The 11748-nt window shown below is 40.4% G+C and overlaps 1 protein-coding gene across 1 annotated transcript in view; it reads left to right on the forward strand.

Moving 5' to 3' along the window:
* The window catches only part of MND1 (meiotic nuclear divisions 1), a 51247-nt gene extending 44213 nt beyond the window's left edge, over positions 1-7034 (forward strand). The window contains exon 8 of the mRNA XM_024569277.3: positions 6785-7034. Within this exon, the coding sequence (XP_024425045.2) occupies positions 6785-6891 (107 nt within the window). The 3' untranslated portion in view covers positions 6892-7034. The remainder of the gene's footprint in view (positions 1-6784) is intronic.
* Positions 7035-11748: the final 4714 nt, after the last annotated feature.

Below are 11748 nucleotides of genomic sequence, written 5' to 3' on the forward strand. Positions count from 1 at the left end.
TTTTGAAAAAGCAATGATTGCTTCCAGTTTAACTTTTGTGTAACTTTTCCCAGAGAAGTCACTTAGGCTAACCACTTAACTTTCATGCAACTTTAAGAGTTTCATGGAATCCTTAAGATTTGTCTTCTTACTAATAATAACAGCTAACATGTGGTGAGGGCTAACTATATATAAGTTCATGTATCTCTACAACAATTTTGTGAGGTAGATAGGATTATTATCTCTAATTTTAGAGATGAAACAGAGACCCTCGGCAGCCTATGGCCACACAGGTGCCCGGCAGCGGAACAGGAACCAGAATCCAGCTTTTCTGACTTCTGAGAGCAAGCTCTGACCCACTGCCTGTTACTGTCTTCTCTGTCTACCTGCCTTCCCGAAACGCCTCATTAGTTCATTTGCCAATGAATATACATCTGGTCTACACCAGAGATATTCTAAGAAATGGTAACTGATAAGGCATTATCTATGTGTATTAAAATTTAGAAGAAAGTTAATGAATAATAATTGCTGAGAATTATATACGAGTATGATTATTTTTGTTAAAACCTGTCTGCAAATTACACTGATGATTTTTCAGTATTTAATTATAAAACAGTGGTAATTGAACTGTTCCGCCCTGGGAAGAGTTTATCATGCTGTCACATGTATTACTCCCTCGTTCTGTGTCTCTGGGGGAGGATGGGCACGCTGCGTTGATGCGGAGGTCAGGAAGCTCCCAGTGACCGCCATCAGTCAAGGTGATTAGATCAGGCGCTGGAAGATGGATCTGAGCCAGGCTTCCCTGCCTACGCTCAGGCCTCTGTGTTTCTGAAAAAGTTTTAAAACCCTTTTTCGTTGTCTATTTTAGTAGATTGATAAAATCAGTGTAATTGGCTTTTGGTTCCTACAAAGTCACAATTTTATTTATTATGCAGTTATTTCCTAAATAATGTAATGCTTTAGTGGTAAGAACAGAGAAGGGTAAAAGAGCAAACTAACATAAAAGACAAGAGAATAATGAATTATGTGTCCAATAAAGTCTAAATAATGAATACATTCAATCACATGGGTTTGAAAAAATATCAAGTGAATTTTCAGGCTAAAATAGGTAGTCACAGAGTGATTTTCCCCAGTAGCTCTCAGCAAAGCAGCTCAGCGACCAGAAGGAGCAGGCAGCCTGTGTGCACGATGAGGAGAACTTACTGCAGAAGGAATCCAGGCTGTGTTCCTTGTTTGCTCCGCTGTGACTTACAGAACCTTTCGGAGCCGGCCTCCTTATCTGTTCGGTGTGGGTAATATCTCCCTCCCTCCCATCTGGGGAGGGTTAAATAAGACGGGGAGCCATTTGGCACAATGTTAGACACGTAGGTAAATGCTCCCCTTTTCCCTTTCTCCTCATAAAAAATGCTCATGTTTTCCAGTTGTCATAAACTTCCAAAATTATAATTTAAAGGGAACTTTTGAACAACTCCCCCTCCCCATGTTATTAGCTGAAAAAGAACCTGGAACTTTTAAAACCATGAAGGAAGGAAGATATTTTTAGAACAGTGGGAACAGCTGTGAAGAACTGTGTTTCCATGTGAGGTTTAACCTGCTCCTCCCAGCAGAGAAGTGTCATGAAAAGATCGTGGAGTCAACACAGAGTACCCTCCGAAAACCTCTCCGTCTTCAAAACACGGAGAGGAAAATGCCAGTAGCACAACTAAAGATTATTACGTAATTATTAGTTAAGGTTTCACTTCCTTTTACTTAAAAATTCCCAAACATGTGGGGAGGTGGCAAAAGTAGGTTTACAGTTGGAAGTACATGAAATGCAGAGTTTATTGTATTATTTATTAATCATTGCATTATTTTTCATACAAACAACTGTAAACCTATGTTTGCCCCACTGTATATATAGAATTGAGAATATTTACTCTATAGTAATTATTTCAGTTTTGTAGAATGAGGGATTACCTTAGGGTACAAATGTAACTAGAAATATTGCATTTAAATGTTTTGTGACAGCAAATACACTTTAAATGCGATTTAACAAATTACATCATCTAACACCTTGCTTCGTCATTAAGAGAGTGGGTTTTTATGACTTTGTGTGAGAGGCACCTGAGTGAGTGGGGGGCCCAGGGGTGGCGGGGCTCTGAGACGGACTCGCACACACGATACCACCCATCCCGTTCCCGTGTCTCTCTTGGGCACGCCACCAGATTAACAGCAGCTCTCCCAGTCTTCGTGAGGCTGTTTCTCTATTTTTTTAAATACTCTTTTTTATCCATTTATAAAAACTTGCACCAAATGGAAATTTAACAGGGAATGCACTAGCGAGATTGTGGGTGACATTGTCTTGAAGGCAGACACGCAGGGGCTCGGGGATGTGTTTGATTGAGTCTTTTCGAACTGGTCCATTAAGCAGTGTTGCGGAGAGTATTTTATTTTTATTTTGTTTGTTTTTAATCTCAGAAGGTGTGTGATAAAACGGTGTCTTGTCCTCCTGTGGATCGGAGCTCCTTCCTGCCAAGGCCATGGCCTTACTGTCTTGTCTCACTTCTTCTCTCCTGACCGGGTTTGAAGTCCATTGCTCCAAACTGCCCACTTCCATACGTGCGTCTTTTCTTTCCCTGGATTCCCCGGAAATCACTCTGTGCTCTTGGAGCCTTGTCCCAAAAGCTGCCCACTTAACGCTCGACCTTTTCTTTCTAACAGACTCTGAAGGTGTTTAGTAGTACAGTGACTCTTCTGTCTCTTCTTGTGTCAGCTTGACAGTGTAGCTTCTGCATGTTCCGGAACACCTACAATACACTTAATACCCCTCTTATGTAGCTCTCGGTAAGTATTTGGTACACAGACCCTAGGGAACCTACACATCGTTCTGGAGTAACTCATGCTATCAATGTGTAGTGTTTTCTCTAAGGTCCTTGTAAAAAGTAAAATTTGTTTTAGGTTATTTTTAAAAACTAAAGATTTATTTTAATATCTGTTGATATTCTATAACACTTTAACTGAAAGAAATGAGGATATTTTTTTAACATTGTTCCATTTGATGTGTTAGTTACCTTAGAAATGAACTTCATTTCAAACACTTAACCATTATTTGATGCCTGGAGTTAAACTTTTTTGTTTCATAATTGTTTATTTTACTAAACGTGCCCAGATATTCCAAGCACAGTAAGTAACGTGCTGTAAACAGATCAAGCGGCATTTCTGGTAGGGGAAGCACCCTTGTGCCTAGCATGATGTAATGGTGATATGGAGACTGCCGTCTGTCTTGTCACTAGAGAAATAAAATGGTTAGCATAGAATTTTCATGAGCCAGATGTTGTGCTAGATTTTGCGTGTTTGTTTTTCTGTTCTTTCTTAGTCAAAGTTACACACACACCATTTTAGAGAGACAAATGAATCTACAATTTTTTTCTAGAAACACCCTACCTTGACCTCTTCCCATTTCCTGTCTTGAGAGCAAGCTCTTTCAACTCTTTCAGTTGATTTTGGTTTTTTGCTATTTTAACCATATTTCCAAATAACATTCATATATTACTTTTGCTTGATTTCTAAATTTTAAGCAGTTCTTTAATTTTTAAAATAAAGCTTTGCTATTCTGCTTCCCAGCCATTACATATGTCCTTTATTGCTCCTTTTCCCCATCATCATCATTACTATAATTCATTGCCGACATTACTGACTGTGATGAGGAATGTTTACATTATTAAGATTGTGTAATGCTCCGCACTCTGAATGTAGTATTCTCACCCTATACCGCACACATTTCCATGTACTTACTGCTAATTCAACCAAAACTCCACTAGCTGTATGAATATCTTCGTCCTATGTTCAGGCACACCAGCTGTTCGTCATTCTCCTCCATCTTCTTGAAGAAATTGCTCCTGCTTTGTCCCGTCTGGTCTTCGTGCCTCCCGTGGCTGGTACACAGCTGTCATCCTAGAATTTCCTTTCACTGTCATCCTGGGACTGCTCTCCTCTCCCCTGTGTCAGAGTCCCTGACTTCCCACTTCCTCTATCTCATGTCTTTGTTTCTTTTTTTTAAAGTATATTTTATTGATTATGCTATTACAGTTGTCCTGGTTTCCCCCCCCCTTTGCCCCCCTCTGCCTGGTACCCCCCTTCCCTCCAGCAATCCCCCCTTAGTTCATGTCCAAGGGTCATGCATATAAGTTCTCTGGCTTCTCCATTTCCTATGCTATTATTAGCCATCCCCCTGTCTATTTTGTTCCTACCAGTTATGCTTCTTAATCCCTGAACCTTTTCCCCTTCTCCCTCCCCACTGATAACGTTCCATGTGATCCCCACACCTATGATTCTGTCCCTTTTCTGCTTGTTTGCTTTGTTTTGTTTTGTTTTAGATTCAGTTGTTGATAGTTATGAATTTGTTGCCTTTTTAATGTTCATGGTTTTGATCTTCTTTTTGTTAAATAAGTCCCTTTAACATTTCGTGTAATAATGGCTTGGTGATCATGAACTCCTTTAGCTTTACCTTGTCTGGGAAGCACTTGTTTTTATGTGCCCTTCCATTCTAAATGACAGCTTTGCGGGATAGGGCAGTCTACATTGTAGGTCTTTCTTAGATTTACTCCTCATTTATGTGGGTCATATCCTGAAGAGGCTTCCCTCTCCATGCTGTGCAGTGGTGTGGAAGTAACTGTGGTTCTGCGTCAGGGCGGCTAACAGAGCCCTCTCCTGCAGTAGGGACCTCCCGGTGCAGGGACCACCTCTCCCTGCCATATCTTCATAGCAGTAGAAACAGCTTGCTCTTGCTTAGCCCAGCCTGCTTCACCATCTCTCGAGGGTCTCTTTATTGTTACCTGTCCTCTTCCTTACTCCTCCTCTTGGGTGTGCCGTCTGTCTGCCACTGCAGTCCTCCATCTGGGTGGCTTAAACAGCAGAAACTTACTTTCTCCAGTCCTGGAGGCTGGAAGTCAAGATCAAGGTACCATCAGGCTTGGTTCCTTGTGAGGCCTCTCCTGGCTTGTAGATGACCCCCTCTCACTGTGTTCTCACGTGGTCTTCCCTCTGTGTGCTGGTGTCCTTGGACATAAACTTCTTAAAGCAATATTTTTAAAAGTGATCAAAGTCCAAATATAAATTTGTTAAGGATACCATAACAAAATACTTCAGACTGGCTGTGGCCTAAACAAAAGATATTTATTTTTCTCACAATTCTGGAGGCTGGAAGTTCAAAATCCAGGTGTCAGCAAGTTTGGTTTCTTTTGTTTTTTTATCCTCACCTGAGGACTTTTTTTTCATTGCTTTTAGAGAGAGAGGAAGGGAGGTGGGGAGAGAGGGGAGGGGAAGACATTGAAGTGAGCGGAAACATCGACTTGCTTGCCTGCTCATACAGACCCTGACTGGGGATCACTCTCGCAACCCCTTGGTCTATGGGACGGGGTCCAACCAACTGAACCGCACCGGGTGGGGCAGGTGTGGTTTCTTTTAAGGCCTCTCTCCCCTTCTCTTGTAGATGGCCACCTTCTCGTGTGTCCTCACGTGGTCATTCTTATTCATGCCCCAAAGGCAGAGCTCCTTGCCCCTAGTTAAGGAGTAGTTACATTTATACAGTCCTAAAACTACATTTGGCCCTTCGATGGCAACTGCCAGGCTGATGTGGCCCCCGGTGAAAGTGAGTTTGACAGCCCTGCCCTGGTGTCTCAGTGTCTCCACATTTCCTTGTCAGGAAGGACACCAGTCAGCTTGGACGAGGGCCTCCCCTAACATGCTTGTTTTAACTTAATCACTTCTTTAAAGATCAGCTCACAGATCATTGGACCCTCTTCACCAAAATGTCTGTCACTCCAGGATTACAAATAAAATGAGGAACAATAAAAATTAAAATAAAGGTCAAGTTTCCAAATATGGTCACACTCTGCGGTACTGAGAGGTAGAACTACGACATGAATTTAGGGGAGGTGACACGCTCCAGGAGAACCTATTTTAACCCTTTGACTTCATTGTCACTACAATGTTTATAGAATACACTGAGCCAGAACATTTTATACCATTATTTTTTATATTTACAATACCTGTTCATGATACAGGTGGTATGTGTTACCATTAAAGAAAACATGTAAAACGAAAAAGAAGAAAACTCGCCATCATTCTGACTCCCCATGTGCTGAGCGCCTTAGCATCGCCTGTGTAGGTTCCCCCCCAGGTGCTGAGACAGTGAGACTGCTGTTATTTTTTCTTTTATTACATGTGGATGACGATTTGACCATGCATCTTTGTACATAATTTGTTGTATTTCCTTGGGGCAAATTCCTCGAAGTAGATAGAACAGTTTTTCAGTGGTAAAGTGCATTTTAAATTTGCCTGAGAGGATACACATCTGTTCCCCTCTTACAGCCTGTAGAGAGGGAACCGCTTTCTCTCCTCCTGACCCCCATCCCCACACTGGCCCGATTGTCTGGAAGCCATTCCTCTCTGTCGGGAGAGAGGAGGGTCTGGAGGGAACGTGCTCCCTCTGGGCAGAGGAGCAACTCTGCTCCCTGGGTGAGGAGCCCTGACCTCGCTGTGGCTCTGTGGGAGGCAGCATTAGCTCTTCCCTGTCTTTGGATTGTTCATAATATTCTTCAGTGACACCTAATTGGCTGGGATTTTAAATACGAGATCTGTTTATTCAAAGTACTCATGAAATACTTTCTTTTGAAATTAATTGTCATTATGCCATTACTCTTGAAAACACAGAAACCTCCTTATTTTGATGCTTCTGAAAGTAAAAACACTGAGTATAATTACATTTGAAATGTTTGATAATGGTGTTTTGAATTCTCAAAAGTATTTCTTATTTTCTTTATAGACAACATATTTGCAATAAAATCTTGGGCCAAAAGAAAATTTGGGCTTGAAGAAAATAAAATCGATAAGAATTTTGGAATTCCAGAAGACTTTGACTACGTAGACTGAAGCGTTCAGTGCTGGTGACAGATCTATGTGCTTGCGGATATGTGATTTTTTTATATGACTTAACCAAACAGACAGAATTGCCATTTACCTGTGACTGTGATCATCATTTTGTTCACTGTAAATAAAGTGCAAGGTATAGATGGTTTCCGCACTTTTTATTTGATGGAAAGCAGGATGATGGCCGTGTTCCCACAGCACTTACGACACGCAGGTGAAGCCAGCTGCCGCAGTTAGGGTTATAGGTAATTTTTTACAGATCAAAGCCATCATGACTTAATTCTACTTTTCAGTTTCATTCAGATGTTAAATACTAAGAACACAGGGTACCTTCGAAGGCTCTATTATACATACCCATGAACTCACACATAAATACTTGGAAATAACCTTTGAAACTCTAGTAGCTGCTTTAGTATGTCTCAGTACTTAGTGGAAAATGTGTGTGATTAATTCCCAGTATACTGCATCATATTTGCAAACTTCCCACAGAGACAAAAAATACAGAAAGTTGCTGTTCCTCACAATTAGAGTTAGGTAGCAATTCCTCAGACATGAAAACTACTCTCTTTTGAACTTTTGATGCCTTTCTATTGTGAAGAACAAGCAAGTGGCCCGCTGTCCTGACATGTGCCCTTTTATACGATGCTACAGTGGTGTTCGTACGCCACACATCACCAACGAGAGTGTGGGGATTTTCTTTTTCAGCTACCTGAAAGGCAGATTAAAAATAACATGTCCTGGGTATCTTCTCCCAGTTCATCTTAGGCATTTAGACTATTCGCAGGCACTCCAAGACAAACAAAAAAAATCAAAACTCATATGTAATGCGTTTTACACACATGCCTTAATTTTTTTACACTGTCCGATTTTGATGTTCTTTTAAGTAACTTGAGTGAGATACTCCATATGTCTGAAATGACCCAAATGGAATCCAACCATTTGTTAGTGAATCCGGCCTTTGTATTCCTAGGAGTTGCTCAGGGAGGGCCTGCTTAATCACTTCCTGGAGGTGAGGGAGCCAACTGGTCCATCTTTGTTTGTTCCTGTGGCCAGTTTATGTTGCCTCTAGGGCAACAGCTCTGCTCACAGGAGAGAGTATTTGATGTAAGAGACAAAGGACAAGAAATAAAGATAACCCATCATAAGCCTTTCCGTAAGACATTAATTGTGGGAATTCCAAAATTTCTCAGAGCCAGTTTGCTATTTATTAGAAAAGATGCTTTCTTGTTTAGAGAGAAGGTATGTATGTTCAAAAAGGAAATCATTTGTAATGATTCCTAAAAGATTCCATTTTCTAAATATTTAGGCATTTTTTAGATTGAGTCTATTGTATGGAGCTGGCCTGAGAATGATTGAGATGGGACCTGCAGATGAGCTCACCGGGGTTGTGGTGCCTCCGAAGCCAGTAGTGTTCTGGGAAACGTTTAACTAAACCGACTCTTTAAAAAGTAGGCATGTTGGCGCGGCTCAGTTGGTTAGACCGTAATCCTGATACGCCAAGGCTGCCAGTTCCATTCCCAGTCAGGGCACATACAAGAATCAACCAATGAATGCATAAATGAGTGAAACAACCAATTCTCTCCGCGCCCCCATCTCTCTCTCCACAACTCCCTCTTTCCCTCCCTCCCTCCCTCTTCCTCTCTCTCTAAATCAATCATTTTTAAAAAGTGGAGACAGGGCCTTATTTAGAGTAGCACCTGCCTATTTGTATGGTGTAAATACTCCCAGTATGGCCGACTTCAGGTTATCAGTGTGATGACAATTCGGAGTGGGTAAGAGATGCTCAGTAGCTCCCCATTATGTATTTTTCCTACCATACTGATGCATTAGATGTAAATAATCTCAAGAGCAAAGGTAAAGGTAAGATGTAAAATAGAGAGTGGCTAAGTTTTTAGTTTTAGTACCATTGTTTTTAATATAATATAGTTCCACTTAGTTTGTGTAATTTAATCTGTATTGATGGCTGTGTTTAACAGCTGGCTCACTCTGTTACTTCACAATTAATTGTCTTGACTACTCGAGCACATACATCACTGTTCTTATTCTTGAAGAGTTGCTTTAGAGTTTGCTCTTCCCTGAAATTGGAGATAGTGATCAAGAAGTGCAGGGGCATTAGACCAGCCAAGCACTAGGTTATCCTTAGTCCCGGGTTGGTTTTGTTATTGATCTGAAGATTTAGTACAGTTTGGGCCGACCCAGAGGCACATTACTAGTGACCCAGCCCTGGCTGCTGTGGCTCAGTGGTTGAGCATCAGCCTGCGAACTGAAAGGTCACTCATCCGACTCTCCGAGTCCAGGTCAGGGCAAATGCCTGGGTTTCGGGCCAGGCCCCTAGTTGGGGCTGTGCAAGAGGCAACCAATTGAGGTTTCTCTGCTGCCTCCCTCCCTTCCCCTCTAAAAAATACAGAAAATCTTTAAAAAAAATTACTAATGATCCAAGATCAAATTTGATTCAGTAAATAATATTATGATGGACTTCCTTTGTATCTTTTCAATGAATTGTGTACTTTAAAGGGTATTTGAGAGCAGAGATCCATCTTATCAACCTTCACATGTAGTTATTTTTAAAATCTCGCAATGCTGTTTTTAAATGATTCTGGGAGAGATTTCACAGTCTCGTCGCCAGTTTTACCATTGTTCAAGCCCAGATCAAATCACCGAAGTGTCCCTTCCGAGGCTGGGCCAGGACCAAAGCGATCAGTGAGGATGAGTTACAGTGACTTTCCCTCTGCTGCTTGCCACATCCTTAGTCTAATGGGATTACCAGGTTCTTGGCCCGTCTCAGAAATAGATGCTGTTACCCGCAACATTATCAAACACGATTCTCTTCTAGGGATTAGACAAGGAAGCCAGTGTATCTGGCAGCCAAGAACCCAGAAACACCATAATCTTGAGTAGACAGGTCAACATTGTAAAGCTGATAATACTTTCTTTTGAAAACATGATTGGAGAAAAACAGAAAACGGTTTTCAGTGAACATGGCATTATTTGGTAAGAGCAGTTACAGATAGGGGGAGGTATTTTAAAAGTATACATAAACTCCTTTTCAGGATATGCTTCCTGAATATGTAACAAGAGGAAAACTTATAGCTTTATGAAATGGCCAATTGCTAGTGAATTTATATATATTATACTTACCCCAGCTTGATTTTTTAAAAAATTTATTTGTGAGAGATAGAGGTCAGGTAACATGACTGTCTTTCGAAGTACACATTGAATCTCAAAGCTAATTTCTTTTTTTTTTTTCCTGAACATTTTTCCTTTCCACGTATTAGAAGAGCTGTAATGGGATGATTTTACATCTTAATTTCATAAGCTTATTTACCAAGATTATCAAGCTTCCACCTTAACAGCTAAATTCAAGGCCTGATTTTACAGCCCTTGAGCTAAGAATGTCTTTTTACTTTTTTTTAATGATGTAAAAATAGGCAGGAATATTGCAACATAGGCTATATGTGGCCTGCAAAGCCTAAAACATTACTGACCCTTCACAGAAGAAGTTTGTTAGACCCCAAAATTTCAAAGCCTGACAGCTTGTGGGCCAGACATGACCTGCAAGGCATATTTTTCTTCTGCCTAAACTATTTTATTTTTAATTTAGTTGCAACATATCCACATGTAAAATGTCACATGTAAATTGAGATTTTCAGCTTCTTGTGGAAACTGGATGATTTAGGGAGCCGAAGTCCACATTCCACATGCAGCAGATTAGCTCGAGGTGAGCAGGGCTGGCTCAGTGGTAGGAGGTTCATTTCCTACAGAAATGCCAGCATATAGCTGTCAGTCCCAGTTCTGTTCCAAGTGGACAAACTGACTTGAGATCAAGCCTTAAGTTCAAGTTTGCATCTTCCAGAAAAAACATCCTGGTGCTATTCATGTAACTGAGATTGTTCTACACGTCTTAGTTAACATGGGGAGAACCGACAGCTTAATGATGAAATGGCGCAGCCAAGAACAGGCGCCGCCTTTCCATTTGCTCAGGCCTACTTCGGGGTTTCCCAGGAGTTTTACAGTTTTCTTCACACAAACTTTGCCTTCCTTAAGTATTTTATCTCTTTTGTTGCCATTGTAAATGGATTTTTCTCTCCCATCTTATTTTCTAAATGGTTATTATTTGTCTTTTATAATTATTTTGTTTAGAGTTCTATAATTTATTCTCTGAGAATTTTCAGATATCCTATCATCTTCAAATAGACATAGTTTTAATTCTTTTTTTCTAATTCCTATGTTCATAATTGTTTCTCATCCAATTGCATTGGCTAATAATGCCACTCATAAAATTGTATTAGAGATAGAGAACATTGTTGTCTTGTTCTGACCTAAGTGGGAATGCCTTTAGTGTTACTGCATTAAGTAATATCCTGGCTTTTTATAATACAGGGTCCAGCAGAAATAACGCCATTGAGTGCGGTTGGTAGGGGACGTGAATGTCTCACACAAGATGGGCAGCAATTTGAACATTTCACCTAAAATGTCATGTGGTGTGCTTGAGTGTGATACTGTAATGTTACAGAATTACATGCTTATGATTTTGTAATAAAAGATTTGGTATAGATTACCAGCTTATAAAAGAGGGACATTATTTGTGCCAGATCCTTTATATAACTTACAATGTTAAGTATTCATCTTGTTCGATTTTCTCAAGTATTTGTATAAGGAAAGGTTGAATTTGTCAAAGACTTTTTTCAGCCATCTGTGGAGATAAGCATATGATCTTCCTCCTTAAATCTATTAATAAGGTGAGTGTTATTAATGTATCTTCTCACAGTCAGACATCCTTACATTTCTGGCATAAAGCCTCCTTAGTCATGGTGAATTATTTTCTTAATGTGATGTTAGAGTTTATTTGCTGACATTTTA

Source organism: Desmodus rotundus, chromosome 9, assembly GCF_022682495.2.
Source record: "Desmodus rotundus isolate HL8 chromosome 9, HLdesRot8A.1, whole genome shotgun sequence".
NCBI classification, from domain to species: Eukaryota; Metazoa; Chordata; class Mammalia; order Chiroptera; family Phyllostomidae; genus Desmodus; species Desmodus rotundus.